The sequence below is a fragment of the Mustela lutreola genome, chromosome 6 (assembly GCF_030435805.1).
Source record: "Mustela lutreola isolate mMusLut2 chromosome 6, mMusLut2.pri, whole genome shotgun sequence".
In the NCBI taxonomy this organism is placed as follows: Eukaryota; Metazoa; Chordata; class Mammalia; order Carnivora; family Mustelidae; genus Mustela; species Mustela lutreola.
Window position 1 is genome coordinate 158,642,364 of NC_081295.1, and position 22,124 is coordinate 158,664,487.

A 22,124-nucleotide genomic window follows, 5' to 3' on the forward strand; every position below is an offset into this window, starting at 1 on the left:
GAGCTAAGGACGCACGTGCCCTCGGGAGGGCGCCCCCATGAGATCCCAATCACACGGAGTTGGGGGGCTTCCAGACGGCTGAGCACCCCCCACACCCAGGGGCAACACCCCAACTCCAGGGGACAGAAGCCAATGCGCCTGGGACCCTCCTGTAGGATCCCTGGGTGCCTTTTCATCTGGCTGTCATCTGCACCCTTTATCAGTCCTTCAGTCAACCAGAGACTAGTCAGCGCTCCTGACAGGTCAGTGGAGCCCGGGGAGCCCCCACGGGAACCTTTGGTCCACCATTGATCATCAGAAGCACAGAGGATGCTGTGGGCTGGCGACCAGCATCTGCGAGGCAGCGGGCACTCTCTCGGGACCGAGCCCTTCACCTGTGTGATCAGACGCTGTCTCCAGGGGGACGGGGTCAGAAGGGACATGAAGAACAGAACGTCCTCCTGGTGTCGCCGAGAACGGCTTGATGCAGGGAAAACTGTGCACCCGGTGACCAGAGGGAGGTGCCGCCCGCACACAGGACAGGAGGCTCGGCAGCAGCACACGGCAGGAGGAGCTGCGTGGCTCCCCACAGAGGTGGAAATCCGTGCTTCTCCTTACATGGGTGGTGTCTCCTTCCCTCCGTACAACAATCCCAAGGTAGGTGCTGGTTCTCGGTTTTCAGACCGGACTAGACGGTTAGGGGGGTTCAGTAAGCCTCTGGAAGCTCACAGAACATGAGCCAGTGCTTTCCGCTGAGCACAAGGGGCTGGGGAGGCCACGCACGACCTTGGCGCCCAGCCCTGTGGGAAACAAGGTGACGCCCCAGCGGGTAGAAGCCCATACTTGGGGCCGGGAGTGGACGGCTCTGTGAGGACAGGTGTAAAGTCGCAAGGTCTGGAAGGTGGGAGGGATCCTCCGTGCCCTTGGGCCCTGGGCAGAGGGGAGGGTTTCCCAAGGCTGAGCCAGGCGCCCAGCGGGAGCCCCGGTTCCCTAGGGCATTCACCCGACTTCTCCAACACCCAGCACACCCTTCTCCCACACCCTTCTGCAGGGCTCTCGGGCCCCACCCAGCCAGTCTCTGGAGCCCTCTACAAAGAGACGCCTGTGAGCCAATGATCCTGGTGGCAATGGCCTCATTGTCACCATGAAGATAATTAGCTCTGTGTCCTCTTTCAGAAGGGGGTGGGACAGTACAAAGATAACATTCACTGCTGATAGCCACCTAGTCCCAAACTAAAGGTAGTATACACAGCGCTTCTCTGTTTAGTTTTTTTTTTTTCACTCTTCTGTGGATTTGAATACTTTTTTTTTTTTTTTAACTCCCTATTGTGACCCTCCGGCAAGGAAGCTGCAGTGTTCTTTGAATTCAGGATGCCCCCAGCACTGGACACAGGACGCCCCCAGCACTGGACAAGCAGGAAAGCCAGTCCTGACCAGAACCTGTCCGGCCCCCTCTCCTTGCTTCACCAGGGGGCTGTGTGTGAGCTCTGGGCCTCGGTCATCTCCGTCCCCGAGTGTGGTACTGGACTTAGCCCAGATTTCTCACCAGATCACGGGCTTTTCAGTTGTATGTGAGAGAAAGAATGGGTAAGTGGAGGTGACCCGGCTCCTAAATAGGGCTTTTTTTTTTCCCTTTTCTGGAAGATGAATGGATAATGAAGAAGTGGTATATAAACACACACACACACACACACACACACACACAATGCAATATGACTCAACCATCAAAAAGAATGAAATCTTGCCCTTTGCAACGATGTGGATGGAACTAGAGGGTATGATGCAGGTGAACTAAGTCCGAGAAAAACAATTATCATATGATCTCACTCATATGTGGAATTTCACAAACAAAACAGATGAACAAAGAGGAAGGGAAGAAAAAATAAACTAAGACAAAACTAGAGAGGGAGACAAACCCTAGGAGACTCTTAATCACCGGAAACAAGCTGAGGGCTGCTGGAGGGGGGGGCGGGGGGGGAATGAGGTCGCTGGGGGATGGGCATAAGGAGGGCAGGTCATGTGAGGAGCCCTGGGTGTTGTAAGCGACTGGTGAGTCACTGACCTCTCCCTCTGAAACCAGTGATACATTATATTAATTATCTTATGTTAGTTAATTGAATTTAAGTTAAGAATTTAAAAATAATAATAAATAGGTCCTCTTTGGTGCACATTCCAAGGGTCCAGAGCAGTTTGATTCCCGCTCTGCAGACCACGCACTGGGCCTCCTGCGAGGGTCTCCTGAGCGTCTGCCCCAAGTCTTGGGCACAGCCAAACAGCATCACCTGCGGAGCCAACACCACACTCTGCACCAAGCCCGTTGCACGCTGTGACACTGTGATGTATAGGAACTATGCGTTTGACCAAAATATATTTCTCGTGTATTTTTGGTCTTTGTCCACAGTTCCGGCTCACGGCTTCTAAAACCTTGGAATTTCCCAAACCATCTCTTGTTACAATTTTCAGTCTCTTGTCCTCGGTTTCTGAAATCTCTTTCCGATCCCTGAGGGCGATGGGTGTTTTGTTATTGAAAACAGGCTCCCTTTACCCCAAGTGGGTTTATGTTAACAAGGCAACTTCCATTCATGATTAGAAGGTTAAAACTTTCAGTCCCACACCCTGATTTCTGGGGAGGGGAAAGGGGCTTGAAGTTGGATCCGTCACCGATGACCACTGATTTAATCAGTTATCCTACGTAATGAAGCCTCCATGAAAACTCGAGAGGACGGCGTACAGAGGACTCCCAGCCAGCGACCAGGATGCTTCCCCCGCCCTGCCGTGCTGGTCTTCAAGCTTCACGAAGACAGAAGTCCCTTCGCTCACCACCTCCCTTATGCATCTCTTCATCTGGCTGTTGATTCAGATCCTTAATATCTGCAATAGGTCAATAATACAGTTAGTAAACAAGTTTCCTGAGTTCTGTGAGTCACTCCAGAATATTAGTGGAACCCAAGGAGAGGGACATGGGAACTTCTGATTTATAGCCAGCGGGTGAGGCATCTGACGTGGATGGCAGTCTGGGGGGCCTGAGCCCATAACCCGGGAAATCCGACGCCGTCCCTTTGTAGATGGTGCCAGAATGGAGTGGAATCTGCCGGACACCTAGCTGGTGTCCACATCATTGGCCTCAGGGTCAGGAAAACCCATCTACCCCACATTGAGGTTGGGTTCCAGAACTGCATTACACCTATTAATCCATTTAAGCCACATATAATCCTATAGAGCAGGCATTTTGATTGCTTTTTCACAGAAGACTAAGACTCCGAGAAATTAAGTAACTTCCGTCTGGCAGAGCATAGGGTTTGACCCCATAACGACCAAGCCAAAGGGCTACGAGCTGTAGCAGGAACCGTCGGCCACAGTGATCCGCCACAGTGATCAGCCCCGTGGAGGTTATCAAGGGTCCCCAGACATACATGGGCAGTCTGGCAGTCTTGCAGTCTGGCACACAAGTCAGTACCAAACCTATCAAAAGCCTTTCTCAGGAGTCTGGGATTGAAGGTCCACAATCGGGTGTGCGGGGTGGGGGCAGTGATGTAGATCCCTGCTTGGAGGGGTCTGGTTGCAGCCCTAGCATCACCTGGGCACTTTCAGAAAATCTCAAGTCCCTCCCTACACCTTTGTAGTCAGAACTTGATTTGAATAAAACTCTCAGACGGTGTTAAATGCTATGGTTTGTAAAGCACTGAGGTAGATGGTGGCTCAGCCAAGAGGGTCCTGGGCAGGTTAAAGAATCTGTATGTGATTGTGAAATAAGTCAACAGTGAACTGTGTCGTTATCAGGTAAAGTCATCAGAAAAGTTGGGACGCCTGGGGGCCTCAGGCAGTGAAACGTCTGCCTTCCGCTCAGGTCATGATCTCAGGGTCTTGGGATCGTGCCCCACATCAGGCTCCCCGCTCAATGGGGCAGAAGACAGTAACTGCATGTTCTTTGCTGAAAGGAAGTATAATGAGACGTAGTTGACGTGTTCTGTAGAACACTCTGGCAATTAGAAGCCATAAACTAGATGTATGTATAGCAACATGCCTGGATCTTAAACCCGAGATCGTAGCTCAAAAAGAGGTAGAAACAGTCCTGTACTAGGTATCTGTTCAGAGCTCCCCCTGTAGCCGAGGACGTGTGAAAACATGAGAGTCGCGCCCGTGGGAGTGAGGAGAATGGGAAAGAGAATCTGAAAGACCCCCCGACCACCCGCAGGCGCCCGCGCTACAATAAAGAACCTCTTGCTGTTTGCATCCTGTGGCAGTGTTGGATTCTTGGGTAAGGGGATCTGCGGGTCTTTCAAATCCAGTAGAGAACACGAGGGGACCTGGCCTGGGCTGCTGCGGATTGCTCACCAGGACCCGTGGAATATGACTGAGACAGCTCTCTGCCCTGAAGTCCGAGGAAAAGGGGGGAACTGGCAGGAGTGGGAAATAAAGGGCACAAGTGAAGCCAGCAAGACGCCCACAGACAGGAAGGCCACCCCGCGTGCAGAGCAAAGCAGGGAGCGGGAGACCTGGCTGGGGCTCCAGGCTGCTGTAATCACGGTTCTTGGGCTGTGGACCGAGTCCTCCTACACACCCCACCTGGGTCGTCACAACCACTGCTCTGGTTCTCTGAGGCACCCCAAGTGCATGGCGGCCCCTCACATAAGCCAGCAGCCCAGTGCTCTGGCCAGAAGCGGACAGAGCTCAGCGCTCTCACAGTCCCAAGACCAGCAATGCTTACAGAAGCACCGAGCCCAGGGTTCACCCGCAGAGGCTACCTCGCCGGAGATAAAGGGTGGTTTACATCACAAACCCTGAGTTTCACATTGCTCTGCGGGATCACCAGTGGGTGATTTCCGCCCCCAAGCAGGTCCCCATCCTCCTACTCCTTAAGCTTTCAAATTCCATTTTCTTTCTTATGCAGAGTAGTTTAATTTTGGCCCGGAGCCTCCATCTGTGCCTATCCACACCCCTAAATTACCCGAGCCACTCACCTTAAATTTAGTCACACTTGGAAATACAGGGTAGGTGGCTCATTCGCTTTTTCAAAAAAAAAAAAAAAAAAAAAAAAAGGCTTGCTTGTCCAAAACACTAGGTCAGTGCGCAAGAAGTGAACCCAAGCCCCATCATCCAGTAATAATCACGGTAATAACAGTGACCATCCGAGAGGTGCCTTAGACCTGAACAGCATGTCATCTTAGGGAAGAGTGCCATCAGGAACAGGACTGCGGCCTGGTCGCAGAGATGCCACTGACCTGCGCAGACGAGACCCATGCCGTGCAGAAGTGTGGCGGTTCCTACACTTTATTAGACACCCTCTACCAGAAAGAAACGTGACCTAATGTCAGAAAGGAGGGGACGTGGGCGTCCCGGGGCAGGAGGAAGAGGCCCTGCGCCTGCGGCGTCTCCAAGCGCGCGGCGGAACAGAACCCAACAGTCAGCTCCGTCAACTCGAGCAAGCCCGGCTCCGCTCTGCTTTCCCCGCGGTGAGTATTTCTGAAGCTCCGGCAGTTGGGGGCCCAGTGGTGTTTTGTTCTCTTTTTCAAAAGCGCGCGGGCTCCCCAGCTTTGCCCGTGCGCGCAGGCAGCCCCCCGGTCTCCGCGGCAGCGCCCCTCGGACGCCGCCCTCCGCCGCGCAGGCAGACAGGAGCCTGTTCCCCAGACGGCCGAAGCCGGGCAGTGAGCCGGCGAGCGCGCGACGGAGGCGGGGTGCCCTCTGCGGCGGGGCGCAGCCGGGCGGGGGCGCGCGGGGAGCCGCGGGTGCGAGGGCCGCGGGTCTGCGCTCAGGCCCCGCCCCCGGCCCGCCCCGCCCACCGCCTCCCCAGGGGCTCGGGGCCGCACCTACCTGCGGTGGCGCCTTGAGAAGCAGCCGGGGGGTGCCCAGCGCCGCCGGGACACCCTCGGAGCGCGGGGGGCCGTGCGGCAGGTCCTGCTTGTCCCGGATGAAGGTCGCCGGCTTCCTGTCCTCGGTGAGGGCCCGGCTCCGGCTGAGGGCGCGCGGGTCCGGCGGGGCGGGCCCTGCGGGGAGAGAGCGGGGCTCGGGGGACGCGCCCCGGGGCGCACGCGGCGCGGGGGAGGCTGCGGTCCGTTCCCGGACGCAGGACCGCGGCCTCGCGCGGGGCGGGCCAGTGCGGCGCCCTGAGGGTTCGCGTCTCGGAGCGCGGCCGGCCCGGCAGGCCAGGGGGCCGGGGATCGCAGTCTGCCGTGGAACGAGATGCCCCGGTGGTCCTCCGGCACGTTAAGTCAAGTCGTCAAGTAAAGCAGACGCTGTTTTTTAAAAACCGTACATTTGGGGCGCCTGGGTGGCTCCGTGGGTTAAGCCGCTGCCTTCGGCTTGGGTCATGATCCCAGGGTCCTGGGCTCTCTGTTCGGCGGGGAGCCTGCTCCCCTCCCCTCTCTCTGCCTGCCTCTCTGCCTGCTTGTGATCTCTGTCTCTCAGATAAATAAATAAAATCTTTAAAAAAATAAAAATAAAACCCATACATTTGTTCAAGTCGACAGTCTGGCGCAATGCTGGGCGGAACACACACGCCCAAGCAAGAGTTTCGTGACTGTTTTTGAGGCGATAACATCCGTACAAGGACAAGCACGAACCGCACTAAGCCCTTCCGTGTGTGCGTTCCCCTAGGTCCTGGCCACGCATGGGGTCCGAACCAGTGCGTGCTCAATTTTAAGGAGAAGGAACCAGAACCAGCAGGCACACTGGCTTGCCATGTCTCATAACCAGCACAAGCGAGAGCAGAGCACCCAGTGGTCAGGCTCCAGATTTCGCAGGTGTAACGGCTCTGGACTGACTGGACGGAGGACAGAAGGAATCCCCACCCCCCAGCTGTTTACCTGAGTCTGTTTCCAGATGGTGCGCCAGGTTTTCTGAGAGAAACAGAAACAGAAAGCTGTGTGACTTGTGATTTCCCACAAGCATTCCCAAGAACAGAGCTGGGAACCGTGTGAGCCCAGGGACGGGGAATGGCCGTCTGCTCTGTGCCCTCTGCTGTGGTCTACTGAGACACAAGCTACCGTCACCTGCCTGGACACTCGGCCCAGTGCGGGTCCCTGCGGAGAGAAGATGCTCTCGGGACCGGTCCCACGGAGCAGACCACCAAGGGAAGGCTTAAGGGAGGGAAGACACCGAGAGCCAGGCTTGGCAGGCAGGGGAAGGTGGTGGTGGGAGGACACGGCTGTCCCGCCAGCGGGGTATGGGGAAAGCTGCCACCCCTCCTCTTTACCTGAGAAGGTCCTCAGCATCTCTGGGAGGAAGAGTGTTTTCCGGTGGAGATCTCGGATCTTCTTGATAAGGTCTGGAGAAATGGTCTCTGGACTCACAAAAGTCCTTGTCTCATACCTACAGACAACCAGCCCTTAGGAATTGGAGGTAGGGGCGCCTGGAGGGTTCAGGGGGTTAAAGCTTCTGCCTCCGGCTCAGGTCATGACCTCAGGGTCCTGGGATGGAGCCCCACATCCCTGCATAGGGCTCTCTGCTCAGCAGGGAGTCTGCTTCCTCCTCTCTCTCTGCCTGCCTCTCTGTCTACTTGTGATCTCTGGCAAATAAATAGAATCCTTTTAAAAATTAAAAAAAAAAAAAGAATTAGAGGTAGGTCTTCTAAGAGAATGTTTGGGGTCTATGGAGGCTAGAAGGGACAGAGGTCATTACCCTGTTTGCCTCTAGAGGACAGTACAATGTCGGTGGAGAAACGACCTTAAACTCCTCTTCCTAATCGGGTGCTGTTCCTTACTAGGGGAAGGGGGTGGGGAGGGGAGATGAGAGAAAACAGGTGACACCTCCGTCCTTGCCTGTCCCCGACCGCAGGACCACGAGCAGGCTCGGCGCCCTCATCAGACCAGCTAAAGGACTGCACAGCCCTTTAGCTCTATACCCCAAACACTCTTTGAAAGTTTGGAAGACACGGGACGCCTGGGTGGCTCAGTGGGTTAAGCGGCTGCCTTCAGCTCGGGTCATGGTCCCAGCGTCCTGGGATCGAGTCCCACATCGGGCTCCTTGCTTGCTCAGCGGGGAACCTGCTTCTCCCTCTGCCTCTGCTGCCACTCTGCCTGCCTGTATTCACTTGCTCTCTCTCTCTCTCTAACAAATAAATAAATAAAATCTTAAAAAAAAAAAAAAAAAAGAAAGAAAGTTTGGGAGACCCTTCCCAAGCCTCGGACCCCAGGTCCAGACCCTGTGGCTGAATAACAGGTGCCCCTCGCAGAGCACGGAGAAGGCACAAATGCAAACAGCAGAGGACAGCACGGGGCCAGGGGCTGCCCTTTGTGGTGGGTCTGCAGACCCTGAAGGACATGGGGGAGCCAGGAAAGGACTGGAAGCACATGCCAGTCTCCCACGTCCGTGCCACCGCCGTCCAGAGACAATCTCTCTCCTCGGAGTTACAGTTTACGTGCTCTTCAATGCTGACTCGACCAGTAGTTTTGAGAACTAAACAAATGTTCCTACATCAGCCTAAAAACACAATTATGGCTTATAATTTCACCTCCAAGGGAAAGCCGTATCCCTGATACCAAACAACTAGTTTAAAAATGGACTCTTGGGGGCGTCTGGGTGGCTCAGTGGGTTAAGCCGCTGCCTTCGGCTCAGGTCATGATCCCAGGGTCCTGGGATCGAGTCCCGCATTGGGCTCTCTGCTCAGCAGGAAGCCTGCTTCCTCCTCTCTCTCTCTACCTGCTTCTCCGATCGCCGTCTGTCAAATAAATAAAATCTTTTTTAAAAATAAATAAATAAATAAATAAATAAGAACAGACTCCTGGAGCACAGCCCTTTAGGTGGAGACTGCGTGTCTGTCTTCTGTCAGAGTGAATTTGCATTTCTGTGGGGGGCAGGGTAGAGAGGGCCTCCCTCGGTCTGTGTCCAGGGGAACAGAGGTGAGAGGAACAAAGTCAACAGCCGGGTGTCAGGAGGCAGGACTGGGGAGAAGGCCCTACCTGCTCTGGTCGGCCTTGACATCCTACAAAAGAGAAGGAACATGCACTCAGCGTCCACACGTCCTTCCCACCGGAGACTCCGCACGGCCTGTCCTCCTTATCGTCCGGCCTCAGAGCTCTCTTCCCAAGCCCTGTGTCTGCTCCGTTCCCTACTCATCACACAGCTGTCACATCCCGCCTCCCGCCTCATCTGGGACCCTGCTCAGGTCATGAGAGCTGGCTTCTTTGACTTAGCCTTCTCTGGGGACCGTGTTCTGCCTCCAGGGCTTGAGGGCTGCTGGGGAACAGGGTCCAGGCTCCAGTTACCCGCTGGACCCGATGTGAAACGGGATAAAAGAATGATAATCTGGGTGAGCCAGGGACCATGCTAAGCATTTCGTATGGACTGTTTCCTACCATCTTCGCAGGAGCCCTGTGAGGGAGGTGCTATTATTATCCCCACATTTAAGGGGGCTCATGAGGCTCGCCCCGGTCGCATGGCTGGAAGAGCCTGTCCTCAAACCCAAGGCCCCCCGACTGCAAGGTCCCTGACGCGACCACAGTGGGTGGACAAGTCATCCAGCCTCCCTGGGTCTGCAGTCTGTAAGCTCTCTGGGTCTGCAGACCCTCGGTGCGACCCGAGACCTGGCAGTCCCTTCTAGTCGAACCAACGGCCACTTGCCCTTCCCGCCTGTCCCAGCATCCCTGGCTCTCCGCCTGTGTCCCCTCCTGGTTGGCCCCTCTCCTAGCCCACGGGGTGGGCACGGCCTCACTTGCAGCAGGACGCTGGCTGGCTGCTGACTCTGCTCCTCCAGCTCCTGGGCTCCGAGCCTGGTGATCTCCTCGGAGAACTTGGAGTTGTACTGGTCCCTCTCCATGCAGGTCTGCAGCTCCAGCTCCCGCAGCCTGGCCTGCAGGAGACTGTGCTGGTCTGCCAACTCCCGCTGAAGTTTCCCAAACGCCGCATCCACCTGCTGCCTCTTGCTTTCAATGTGAGTCTGCGCGGGGTAAACAGAGAAACAGGCCAGGAGGGAGATGGAGAGGCTGGTCTCTAGGAGGGTCACCTGTATGTCACGACTCAGAGGCACAGGGAGTCCCGAGCTCTCTCAGTACTGTGGCGGAACGGGTCTCATAAGACTTGCCAGCGGTGAGGGCTGTGCCCCTGTCTTACCAGAGAGTCTAAGAACAATGCCCCAGAATGCCCTCAACGCTGTATTGAGCTTCTCAAACACCCTTCCCCATCTGCCACACGGCTCTCACCTCACCATGCCTTCCCTAGAGTCAGGAGGAGCCGGTGGGAGTCGTCCGTCCGAGAGCCACTGAAGGAACCAGTGTGGTTCGAGTGTGTGGCCTCGCTCTTGTCCCCTGACATCGCCCTCCGCACGGCATGCTTGGAAGGGAGCCGAGGAGAGCTGCGGGTCTCCCCCTGCCCCACAACTCTGTTCCCTTGGTCAGGGCACCCGAAATTCTCAGACTGCGGCTTTCCTCCTGGATGACTGTGTAGCTCAGAGAGGTGGCCCTACGGCTCACCCGACGTGCTCAGGCCAGCCCCCAGGTCAGCGACACTGACACCGCACACACCTACCCACCCCTTCCTATCTGAAGGCAGTGCCTTAGGGCACACCGAACGGGATGGGAAGAGTGGCTCTGGGCCAAGACACCTGGCTTCTAGGGACACCTGCTGGCTTAGTCGCGGAAGCGTCTGACTCGATTTCAGCTCAGGTCGTGATCTCAGGGTCCTGAGAGCCCGCTCCGTGGGCGGGCTCTGAGCTCAGCCGGGAGTGCGCTGCAGTTTCTCTCCCTCTGCCCTTCCTGTTTCTCTCTCTCAAATAAGTAAGTGCTGAGAGAGAGAGATCCGGACTGTAGCCACGTCATCATGACCGTGGGCTAGGCCCTGCGGGACATCCCGCTCCCGGACCTGTTCTCTCTGTAAAGCGGCTGAGAAGATGGGTCCTGGGCCAGGTCTCAGACCATCTCCAGCCGTGAAGTTCTGGGATCCCACAGCCTTGATCCCGAATGCCCGCGCAGAGAGGCTAGGACGTGAATGAGAACCGCCCAAGAGTACCTGCCGGAGGCTTCCCCCAAGCCCCTGAAGACCAGGTGTCAGAAGCTCTTACCAGAAGCTTTTGGAGCTTCCTGTCTTCCCGCCGCCATGTGGCCTCCATCTCGCTCTTCTCCAGGCGCGGAGCTCTCGACTGGCTCCGGAGACGGTCCTGCGGGAGAAGAACGGGCAGGGAGCGGCGGCTTCGTTCACAGAGAGCAACTGCTGCGTCCCTGGTGTGCCGCCGATGGGGAGAGAGACTCAAAGGTGAACAGGGCGGGCCTCGTCCTGCAGAGATCACCTGGAGATCACCTCCCGCCTGCAGTACAGGGAAGGCGGAGTCCCGGGTGGCAGCAGCTGGTGGGAACACGGCGGCGGGGCAAGGGAGGCTGCAGAGACAGGAAGCGCTTACAGCGGGCCCAGAGACGGGCTGTGCGTGCCGCACGCGCCTGGACTGTCCCTCAGGTGGCCCTGGGGCCCAGTGACCATGCCCGAGCTTTCCTGGCGCCGGGGACCCACAGGAGGGTTTGGCGCAGGGGAACAACACGGTCTGCTGCGTGTTTTGGCAGATTGGAGGATGCTTGGAGAGAAAGGACACAGGGAGGGCGTTCGAGCTGGAGCGAGTCTGGGCGCGGACCGCAGAGCCAGCATTTGGAGTGGTCGCGGGGGTAAGGCCGAGGCCGAGGCTCAAGAGCTGCTTCAGAGAAGATCACTTGTAGACCCAGACGCCGGATGGACAGAGCGAGCGGGGGGCCAGGTGGGCCGTGTCGTGCCCCCCCACAAGGAAGAGGGGCGCCTGCCGGCCGCCCGTGCTCTCCCCTCGCATCCCGCTCAGCCCAGCAGTCTCGGCCTCGGCAAGTCCCGTACCCTGTGTGGGTCCTAGGAGGCCAAGGTCACCCGCCCACAGTGGGCAGAAGACCGGGTCATGCACTCGTTCACGGATGCAACCTCTGTGCCCGGTGGCCGCAGGGCCCCATGAGGCTGGGGTCCCCCTGAGCCTGTGAACAGCCACACGTCCACGGGGAACCACGGTCTCATCCAGATCCCTCCCCGTGCCCTCCACGGCGGGCGACGGGACGCTGTCCCAGCCCACACAGGCCCCCCAAAAGCCGTCCATCTTACCCGGTAGGGCTGAATGGTCCCGTCGAGGACGGCCACAGGGTGGGTGCGGTGGGAGGGACCCTGCCGACAGACCACACAGAGCAACTCAGCATCGGTCTCGCAGAAGAAGTAAATCTTCTCACCGTGCTCCTCACAGCGCGTCTCCCCCAGAGGGCCCAGGGGCACCGGGACCATGAGAGGCTGGATGGGCTCCCTCTCCTTGCAGGGTACACAAGGCAGCGCCTGGCAGGAGAGCTGGGCCCCCATCTGGGAAGGTGGGGGGAGGGGCAGCCTGGCAGAAGGTGCGTCCCCGGGCGCGGGTTACTGCATCCCCCAGGGTTCCCTTGCGGGCTGGATGGGGGTGCTCCTCACGGGAAGGCCCAGAGGGCATCCCGCTGCCGCTGCCGTCCGCAGCCTGTCCGCAGAGGCCTCTGCCTCAGGCCACACAAATTCTGTCCCTGATATTTGTCACTCCTGCGTGAGTCATGGAGGGAACACAATAGGAGGCTGCAAGAAGGCAGGAGGGTTCGGCCTGGGAAGCCACCGGCCACCACCCATCAGCTGAGGAGGTTCAAACTCCAGGGCACTGGAAGTGACCCAGCATTTCCCAGCAGGGGCCTGGTCAGCCTGTCCTCCACTCCTGCCGAGTCCTTCTGTCCCTGGGGTGGGGAGCCCAGCATGTATGAGCTCACAGGGAGATGGGTTTCCTGGAACCCCACCCTTGACCGCTGTGGGGTGGAGAGTTCCAGGAGGAAACACAGGGAGGTGACATTGCTTCCTGTCCCCTGAGCAGGTGGGAGCCACCAGCTTCCACTCTCAGGTGTGCGCTCAGCGTCAAAGTCCAGACTGCGGAGGGAGGGGTTCTCCGGCCCCTCCTCTGCCTCCCTTCCCCGCTCACCTTACCCACCCAGGCAGGCCTCCTCACCTCTGCCGCCGCCAGCCGGGGAGCCAGTGTCCCCAGACCGTCCACTTCCGTTGTTAACAGCCCTTCGGGACAGGTGTGATTACCTTCAGTTGACAGCATGTGAACCGACTTCCCTGTGGTCATAGAGTTGGAGAGCTACGATGCGGGGGTCAGTCCAAGTCTCCTGTCTCAGGGCACGTGCCCCCAGCCCCTGTGCTGCCCCCACCTGATGGTCCAGGCCACGGTCCATCCACTCCTTGCATCAGTGCATGAAACCCAGGGGAACCCCATTCTGACACTAGCCATCCGCCCTGCGCTGTTTCCCTCGCTCTCCCCTGAGCTGCTGTGTGTACCCCATTTCCATCCCAACCGCCCTGGCCCTCCCGGGGGGTGGGGCAGCCACCCGCCCCCGGCCTCCCAGAGCCCGCAGCTCCGCGCCGCCACGGAGCAGGAGAATGCAGCGGGTCCCAGCGAAGATGCGCAGCTCACCAAATGATACACCTGTTAGAAGGGACGGAAAATACCTCTTTCCTCATTCTTAGACTGGTCACACGTGGAAATGATTGTATTGGGGGCTAATACTAAAATTAACTGCCCTTTTTAAAATACGGCCAGGTCCCTTCTTCTCTCTTTCCAGAAAATAAAATAAAATAAAATAAAATAAAATAAAATAAAATAAAATAAAATACGGCCAGGTGGAAACTTGAATTGCACCGGTGGCTCCCGTGGTGTTTGTGTGGGGGCACAGCTCTGGGACGCTCAGATCTGAGCACAGATGGAGGCCCACACCTCCCCATGCATACGCGGGGCCCCTGCGGTCGCAGTGCCAGGCTCACTCCAGAGCGGCGGGGGGCTCCAGGCGCCCCGCGGACAGACACCGGCGTGAGCGGTGGGTCCTGAACGAGTGCCGGTGGTTGCCAGTTTCCTTCCTGCTCCCCACTCAGGGCTGACTCTCGCCTCTGTGGAAGCCGCGGCAGGCCGGGGGCGTGTCTCTGAGCGCAGCCAGCTTATCTGTGCCCTCCCACTCGCTGGGCCGGCCGATACCGTATCTCCCTGGGGGCAGCTGGTCCTACCGCAGGAGGCTGGTGTGGCCTCTCCGGTCCCCAACCCGGTCTGCCTCCCACCCCAAACAAGGACTATCTCTGCCAGCTGTGGACGACGAAGATACGGCCAGCGCGGGTGCAGGGACAGGTCAGACGCCACGCCCTGGGCTGTGGGCTGCAGCCCAGACAGTGCCTGAGGACGGCTCTGGAATGCAGGCCCCTCCTTCCTCCCTCTCCTGGAGCGGGGGCGTCTGCTCCTTTGGGAGGAAGACAAGAGGACCTCGGCATCAGGTGGGTGCCTTGTCCTTGGGGGCGCGTGTGTGCGCATGTCTATGCGCGCGTCCGTGTGCACAGGTGAGTGTGTGTCTGTGTGTGCGCACATGTCTGTGTGTGTGCCTGCGCGTCCACAACCACCGGGGCGTCTGTGCGTATCTACGACGTGGCCGTGTCTGGCCGTGTGAGGACGAGTGTGTGATCTTGCTGTTTTCCCAGATCCTTCCAGCTCAGCCCCGCACAGAGAGTGACCTTGAGGTGCCAGCAGGCACAGCGGGTCCATGGCCGCAGCCGCCTCCGTGACCAGCCTGGCGGACGAGGTCAACTGCCCCATCTGCCAGGGCACCCTGAGGGAGCCGGTCACCATCGACTGTGGCCACAACTTCTGCCGGGGCTGCCTCACACGCTACTGCGAGATCCCAGGCACAGACCCTGGGGAGGCCCTCCACGGGGAGGCCCTCCCCTGCCCCCTCTGCAAGGAGCCCTTCCGCCCGGGGAGCTTCCGGCCCAACTGGCAGTTGGCCAGCGTGGTGGAGAGCATTGAACACCTCAAGCTGGTGTCTTCGCCGGACTCGGAGGCAGAGGACCTCTGCAGGGAGCACGGGGAGAAGATCTACTTCTTCTGTGAGGACGATGAGACGCAGCTGTGCGTGGTGTGCCGGGAGGCCTGGGAGCACCGGGCCCACACCGTGCGCTTCCTGGACGAGGCAGCAGGGCCCTACAGGGTAGGAAGGGCACGCGGGGGTCCGGGGCACAGCCTGCCTCCCTCTCCCTGGCCTCCCTCGGGCAGGAGCCCCAGGCGTGCTGCAGCACGTTCCGTGTTGCTCACCTGCGGCCACAGTTTCCGGGACGCAACAAGGGCGCGTGGACTGTTTGGGTGGCCACGGGGGTCCGCCCCGCACGTCTGAGGGTGTCTGCGCTTGGGGGACGATTGTGCCGACAGTGCATGCGGACATGCATGTGCTGTGGGCAGGGAGGCCTGTGTGCTCGTGTGGTGAATAAACCAGTGTTTGCGTGCAGGGGGGCACACGGGTGCGCGGTCCTCCCCGTCACCCACTGCGCGTCTGTGTCCACGAGCTCACCGGAGTGACGGGAGAGCATCATCTGTCTTCCTCAGCGTCCCTACGTGGATGTTTGTGTGTGTGAACCTGTTCCTACTCTACTCCAGACCAAGCCGTTTTTACAGCCGTGTGTCGGCTATTTTTATATTATCCAAGTGTCTTCTCCCGTCTGGAATCAGACACAGAAAACGGGTTCTATTCACAACAAGCGACTGTGTGTACGCGTTCCCTCGGACAGAGATGCGAGCAAGTCGGAACACGTTCAAGAAGGGCATATCAGGCTCGGGACAGATCCCAGGCCTAGCTTACCAGACACAAAACAAATTAGGGTTGTTGCTTTTTAAAGACTTTATTTATTTATTTGACAGACAGAGATCACAAGCAGGCAGAGGGGCAGGCAGAGAGAGAGGGAAGCAGGCTCCCTGCTGAGCAGAGAGCCCGATGCGGGACTCGATCCCAGGACCCTGAGATCATGCCTGAGCCGAAGGCAGAGGCTTAACCCACTGAGCCACCCAGGCACCCCAACAAATTAGGGTTTTTAAGCTGAAGACTGCCAGCCTCAGATGGGGAAACTGAGTCATGGGCTGTGTTGGCACCGGGAGAGGTTCCTGGAGAGCACAGCGAGAAGGAAAGGGCCTGGAGAGAGCCAGATGCTGCGGACAGTTGGGACACAGGTGTCGTCAGCCAGGGGGTGCCCCCTCCGTCGGGTCATGTCCTCTTCACCAGTCATTGCTTCTGTGTAACGTGCTACATACTTTCTCTCTACAGGAACAAATACAGAAGTGTCTTGAGTGTCTAAGAAAAGAGAGAGAGGAGATTCAAAGAATCCAGTCGAGAGAAAACGAAAGGATCCAAGTCCTCCTGGTAGGTCTCCGTCTGCTCCTGGACCTTGTCCCCCCCCACCGGGATCCAGTGGCCCCCTGAAGCCAAGGCCACGTAGCACGGGGGCTGGGAGGTCACTCTAGTGGCCACTCTAGCGGACGCCCACCGGAAAGAGCGCATCTCTGCTCGGCGTGAGGTGGGAGTAGGAGTCGGCAGGACCTCCCAGACCTGCTTTGAGGCTGTAAGGACCAAAGGCGATTCGGCCCAGGACACAGCCTTGTGCTGAGGGGAGAGCGCGCCCTGTGAGAGGCAGGAGGCAGGCTGTCCCACCCCCTCCCCGGCTAGGCTTCTAGAAGCCCCAACGGAAGGGGCAGCTCCCAGAAACCGCCCAGCAGGAGGGACCTGGGGCAGGGGTTCCAATTCTCCACCCAAGGAGGAGGCCGTGGATCTGGGCCGGAGGAAAGAGAAGGAAAGGGAGGGAGAGGAGGAGGCATCACCCTCCCAGACTCCCCCCCTGCCCCGTCAGTGTCAGGTCGCCACCAGGAGACAGAAAGTGGTCTTCGAGTTTGCACACCTGAGCCAGTTCCTGGAGGAGCAGCAGAGCGTCCTCCTGGCCCAGCTGGAGAAGCTGGATGGGGACATCCTGAGGCAACGGGACGCGTTCGACGTCCTGGTCAGCGAGGAGATCTGCCGGTTCAGCAGCCTGATCTCGGAGCTGGAGGAGAAGAACGGGAGGCCTGCCCGGGAGCTGCTGACGGTGAGACCCCCCGACCCGCAGCCGCCTCTGACTTCCCGTGCCCTCCCCTTCACCCCAAGGGCAAGAGAGGTCCTGAATTCCAGCGCCGGCTGCCCACACAGGCCCTGGTCACTCTGCATCCTGGCTTCTCACTGTCCCATGTCCATCGAACTGGAGGGCCCTTTCCTTACCTGCCTCTCGGGGTACTGTGAGATTCCAACAGGAAGATGCAGTGGAAAAGAGCAGTTTGAAAAGCATCTCATGCTCTGCAAAGACATGTCCCGTGCTGTTTCCGAGGCCGGGGGTGCTGTGGGGCCACCCAGCACTCAGGAAGCTCTTCCCGAGATAGCGGGGGGGCCCAGCGAGGCATCAGATGGGCAGCGTGATTGGGGGCCACACTCCCGGTTTACGGGACTGAGAGCAGGGGCCTTGGCCTCCAGCAGGCTGCCAGGTCCCTCTGCTGTGTGGTTGCGTGGGATCAGAGGGCGGCCTCTGTGACCCTGGACGCCTCACTAGCCCCAGAACTCAGCGGCTGCAGGATCTTGGGTGCTTTTCCTCTGTGGCAACATGGAGTTTGTCTGAACTCCTGCCCTCCCCTCTTTCTCCTAGGACATCAGAAGTACTCTGATAAGGTAAGCTGCCGTTCCCTCGTCTCCCGCAGAGCGCACCCATCGTCTCCCGCGGGCGTGCATACACGGCGTCACACGCCTGACTCTTGCATGCCCACAGCCTTGTCCCGTCAATGGCACAACTTCACACACACGCGGGCCTTTGCACGTGCAGCTGCCCAGCGGTGGGCAGTGGAGTGCGTCCCCGAGGAAGTGTGCCTGCCTGTGGGACCTGCTTCCCCTGTGCCCGGTTCGCAGGTGGCCAGCCAAGTCTGGAGACACCCCACTCTTTCCGTGCCCCTAGATGTGAAACCAGAAAGTGCCGGAAACCAGAGGCTGTGTCCCCTGAGCTGGGCCAGAGGATTCGGGACTTCCCCCAGCAGGCTGTCCCACTGAGGAGGGAGATGGAGATGTTTCTGGGTAAGAGGACCCCAGGGTTCCCCCGGGCACGGGGGTCCATGAAGCCTGGGACTGGGAACGCCCCCCACACTCCACCACTGCCCAAGGCTTGAGCGCCCTTTGGCTCGTACCTTCCGGGGCTTTCCTGGCTTCCTTGCACGTGTTGGTAAAATCTGCCGGTCGGGATAACGTAACACTGGAGAGCAGTAATAGAGATGAAGATCTCTGGAAAAAAATTAACTGGTCTGAAAAACAATTACACAAGTAAATCTGATCTGCTGACCTTGAACAATATAAAAAATAATGATTAACAAACCCGTCATTTTTAATAATTTAAAAAGTCTGCAGAGGCACTTGTCATACATGGTAAGTTTCTGATGATGAACACGGCTAATTAATAACCAGGCAGAGTGTTTCTTCGTGCCGTGGGGCTGCTGACTCTCTCGCGTCCCCCCTCCCCCCGGTCTGGCCGGCGCTCCAGGCCCCTGTGGGGACTGGGCCCGTGTTCCTGGAACAGGCCGTGCTGGTGGGAACGGGTGTGATGCCGGGCGTGACTCAGGTGTGCGGCTCTGGCAGCGCCCTGTCCCTGACGTCAGGGGATGATGCTGCCCTTTTCCATGTGGCCTGCCCACAGCAACGTCCGCTGGATGGGCCCACACTGGAACCCGGCAGCCAGCACGCCCGCGGCCAGGCCGTGAGGGACGTCGTCCTCTAATCAGATCTGACCTTTGTTCCAAAAATTTCCCAGGAGAGTGAGAACTCAGTTCGCCCCTTTATCCGTTCTTCTGATCGATGTCTCTGGGGCACGTGCTCTGCCCCACGTGAGAGGCTGCTCAAGGCAGACACAGCCCCCCAGGGCCAGGCGGCCGCCCCCAGACCCCAGAGTCAGACGCACGCTGTCGCTGCTTCTCCAGACGCTGATGTTCAGAAGCACGGGTCTGGGGGTCCGTCTGCTGTCCCTGTCCCGTGCCCCCAGCGCTGGGGCCAGTCTCCTCACCGCTGAGCGGGGTGTGGTTTCACGAGACCAACGAGAGCTCATCCTGGTTTGTTCCTCTTCACAGAGAAGCTGTGCTGTGAGCTGGATTCTGAGCCAGGTAGGCGGCCTGCGCCAGGATGGGCGGGGGCGGGGAAGCCGTGGGTCATCGGGCCCCTGCCAGGCGCCCCGGAGTCCCCCGCCCGCACGCACACACGTGCACAAACACACACACGTGCACACACACACACACACACACACCCTGTCAAGAAGCGCGTGTTCTCCTCTGCACCTGCCGGGCGGGGACAAAGGTCACATCAGCCGGACCAGGGTCATCAAGAAGGGCTTCCTGGGCGAGGGGACTCTGATCTGGGTTTGGAGTCACTGGAGAGCGCACTCGGTCTCCGTGGAATTTAACAGCACGGTTAGCGGGAAGGCAGCCCCCGCAGGAGCCACCCAAGGCACCTGTCGGCCAGAGACCCGGCGCCTCGTGCTGCTGGGCCCACGGCCACACCTGCATCTAGAACCGTCCCACCTGCGGGCCACACTGTGCAGGGTCCGTGCTGTGTTTCATGCTGGGAAGCGCCCTCTGACTCGGACGGATCTAAAATCACGGAGGCAGCGGGAATAAGCTTCAGGCGAGCCCGAGCACTTGCGGGGGCAGACCAGGAGTGGGCCTGCCCTCGGGACGGAGCCGAGGTCCTCTCGGCCCTGGAGGTCTCGGAGGCAGGAGGGGTGGGGGCCGGCGGCAGCAGGGCAGGCAACGCCTCGGGAGGCCACGCGTTGGCAGGGACAGGGCTGCCCTCCGAGGCTGGCACAAGCCGAGGACGGCGGGGGTGGAGCCCGGGCGTCTGTGAGCAGACGGAGCACGCCCCGTCACCGTCACCGGCCGGGCTGCTCAAAGCCCGGCCTCTGTCCCGGGGGGTCTGCGGGGAAGTCGGAGCAGCGGGACTCCTGCACGGTTCTGGGAGACACGCGTGCCGCAGGCCCGGGGACACGGAGAATGACACCAGCAGGCGGGGGCGGGACGTTAACCGCTCCCGCAGGTGCTACACAGGCGCTGCCATCTCTGTCCTCTGCAGCGGACATCTGCCTGGACCCCCAGACCGCCCACCCCAAGCTCCTCGTATCTGAGGATCGGCGGCGTGCGCAGTTCTCCTACAAGTGGCAGAGCTCGCCAGACAGCCCCCAGCGCTTTGACCGGGCCACCTGTGTCCTGGCCCTCGGCGGCTTCACGGCGGGGAGACACACGTGGCTGGTGAAGGTGGACCTGGCGCACGGGGGCAGCTGCATGGTGGGCGTGGTGAGCGAGGCCGTGAGGCGGAAGGGGGAGCTGCGGCTGCGGCCGGAGGAGGGCGTGTGGGCTGTGAGGCTGGCCTGGGGCTTCGTGTCGGCGCTGGGCTCCTTCCCCACGCGGCTGGCGCTGCAGGAGCAGCCCCGGCAGGTGCGCGTGTCCCTGGACTACGAGGTGGGCTGGGTGACCTTCGCCAACGCGGTCAGCCAGGAGCCCATCTACACCTTCACAGCCTCCTTCACCCACAAGGTCTTTCCCTTCTTTGGGCTCTGGGGCCGAGGGTCCAGCTTCTCCGTGAGCTCCTGAGAGGCGGTCACCCTCTGCCGGGACCAGCTCCCTGGAGGACGGTGCCAACGCCACCCCCGACAGCTCCCGAGGGACGGGGTGGAAGTCCCGCAGGGCGAGGACTTGGAGGACAAGGTGGGTGGCCCCCCATGTGCTGTTCAGGCCTGTTCCTTGACACCCGTGGCCGGCCTGGGGCTCCATGACACAGGAGTCCTGGGCTGGGGCCCGGAGACGGGGCTGGAGACCAGCCTGTGGCCACTCTGTGTGATCCGGGACAAGGCGCCTCTCCTCATCCGTCTTCTTCCAGAGAAACGAGGGTTCGTATATGTGCGCCTGCGGGAAGCATCTCTTGGGTGCTCCCGGTGAGCCAGGCAGGATGGGGCCACTGCTGCTGTGAAAATGACAAAAGTCTGGCATCTGCAGGAGCTCACAGACCAGACAGAGGCGGCAAGAGGACGTCACAGCGGGGGCCGGGGGAGAGTGCGGGGCACGGGGCCCGGCCCGGCCGGAAGGCTTCCTGGGAAGGAGTGCTGTAGACGCTGCGCCCGGGGAGGGGAGAAGGTCGGCAGAGGCCGGACTGGCTGGCCCTGCAGCCCTCGGACGCTGGGTGACCGGACCCTGCCCCTGCCCGCGGCCTCCTGGCCCCGACACACGTCAGCTGAGGTGCAAGGCTGGACATGGTAACCGGCGGCCCACACTGTCCCTTACGGCGGCCGTCACAGTCTGGGCTCGAGAACGGGCTGGTGGGCAGGATGAGGTCCACAGAGCTGCGCTGTGGGGCAGAGACGCGCCCGCGCACAAGGCTGCGGATTCCCCGCAGGGGGCACCGGCAGCGGCGCCGACGAGGCTCCAGGCCTGGACTCTCTGGTGTCCAGGGTCGGCGTGGGGAAGGGAGAGAGCCAGGGTCGGGGGCATGGAAAGGGAGGGACGTCAGCCGCCCCGGGGCCGGGGTCAGGGGGACGTGAGAGGCTGTGTGCAGAGCATGGTTCTCACGCCCTCTGTGGTCTGGGGCTCGTCTTCCACTCTGTGCAAACGTGTCGCTCCCTGCCAACCTCGTCAGCACTGTTGGCTCTCCTTAAACACAAACTGAAGTGGGGTCACCTCCCCACGGGCCTGGGAGCCCGTGCAGGCCAAGGCCTGTGCCTGGGGGTCTGCTTGTCCTTCTTGGGGCGCAGGCAGAGGACACGTGGGCCCAGGAGCGGCGGCTGCACGGGGCTGAGCGCATCCTCTGGGCACGTTCACGATGTCTATAAAATATATTTGGGGAAGGGGCACCTGGGTGGCTTGGTGAGTTAAGCGTCTGCCTTCGACCCAGGTCATGATCCCGGGGTCCTGGGATCCAGCCCCGTGTCGGGCTCCCCGCTCGGCGGGAAGCCTGCTTCTCCCCTTCCCACGGCCCCTGCTGTGTTCCCTCTCTCGCTGTCTCTCTGTCAAATAGATAAATATTAAAATATATATATATTCCCAGAAAACGTTATATTCAAATCTGTAGATGCGTGTAAGTCTCTCAGTGATGGTAATACACGCCCGAAGCCCCACACCTGGGGTCCACTGAGAACTGGCCTGTGTTTCTGTTGGTGTTGGCAGGCCTGGTAAGACACGAGTGGCCGGTCCGCAGCTGCGAGAGGATGGTGTGCAGTATGTCCCTGAAGCTGCCCCTGAGGAGTCCCGTCTCACGGGCGGGGTGAGGTGTGTGCAACCAAGGTCACGCAGTGAGGGCCGGAGCACC

At 59.7% G+C, this 22,124-nt stretch overlaps 2 protein-coding genes and 1 long non-coding RNA gene across 6 annotated transcripts; 2 read left to right on the forward strand and 1 right to left on the reverse strand.

The window, feature by feature from the left end:
- The first annotated feature begins 1,441 nt into the window (after positions 1 to 1,441).
- Positions 1,442 to 2,884, forward strand: LOC131834847 (uncharacterized). Its single transcript, XR_009354974.1, has 2 exons — positions 1,442 to 1,566; positions 2,381 to 2,884. It is a non-coding gene; the product is annotated as an uncharacterized LOC131834847 (long non-coding RNA).
- TRIM15 (tripartite motif containing 15) lies at positions 2,120 to 13,543 on the reverse strand. The gene is given in 9 exon segments (XM_059179535.1): positions 2,120 to 2,850; positions 5,791 to 5,963; positions 6,783 to 6,815; positions 7,172 to 7,287; positions 8,877 to 8,899; positions 9,629 to 9,853; positions 10,973 to 11,068; positions 12,019 to 12,291; positions 12,293 to 13,543. Coding segments are annotated over 9 exon segments (1,050 nt in total). The 5' UTR covers positions 12,389 to 13,543; the 3' UTR covers positions 2,120 to 2,835.
- Positions 13,544 to 13,920: 377 nt separating this feature from the next.
- Positions 13,921 to 21,729, forward strand: LOC131834848 (tripartite motif-containing protein 10-like). Of its 4 annotated transcripts, XR_009354975.1 has the most exons (9): positions 13,921 to 14,235; positions 14,437 to 14,942; positions 16,047 to 16,142; positions 16,627 to 16,857; positions 17,446 to 17,468; positions 17,749 to 17,864; positions 18,905 to 18,937; positions 19,899 to 20,530; positions 20,703 to 21,729. XR_009354975.1 is itself a non-coding variant. In XM_059179540.1 (8 exons), exons 2-8 carry the CDS (start codon positions 14,499 to 14,501, stop codon positions 20,414 to 20,416), a joined length of 1,461 nt encoding a protein of 486 aa, XP_059035523.1. In that variant the 5' UTR covers positions 13,921 to 14,298; positions 14,437 to 14,498; the 3' UTR covers positions 20,417 to 21,729. The 4 variants fall into 4 exon arrangements, 3 of the variants coding, with proteins under 3 accessions (XP_059035523.1, XP_059035520.1, XP_059035521.1); XM_059179540.1 differs by having other exon boundaries at positions 13,921 to 14,298; positions 19,899 to 21,729; XM_059179537.1 differs by having other exon boundaries at positions 19,899 to 21,729.
- Positions 21,730 to 22,124: the final 395 nt, after the last annotated feature.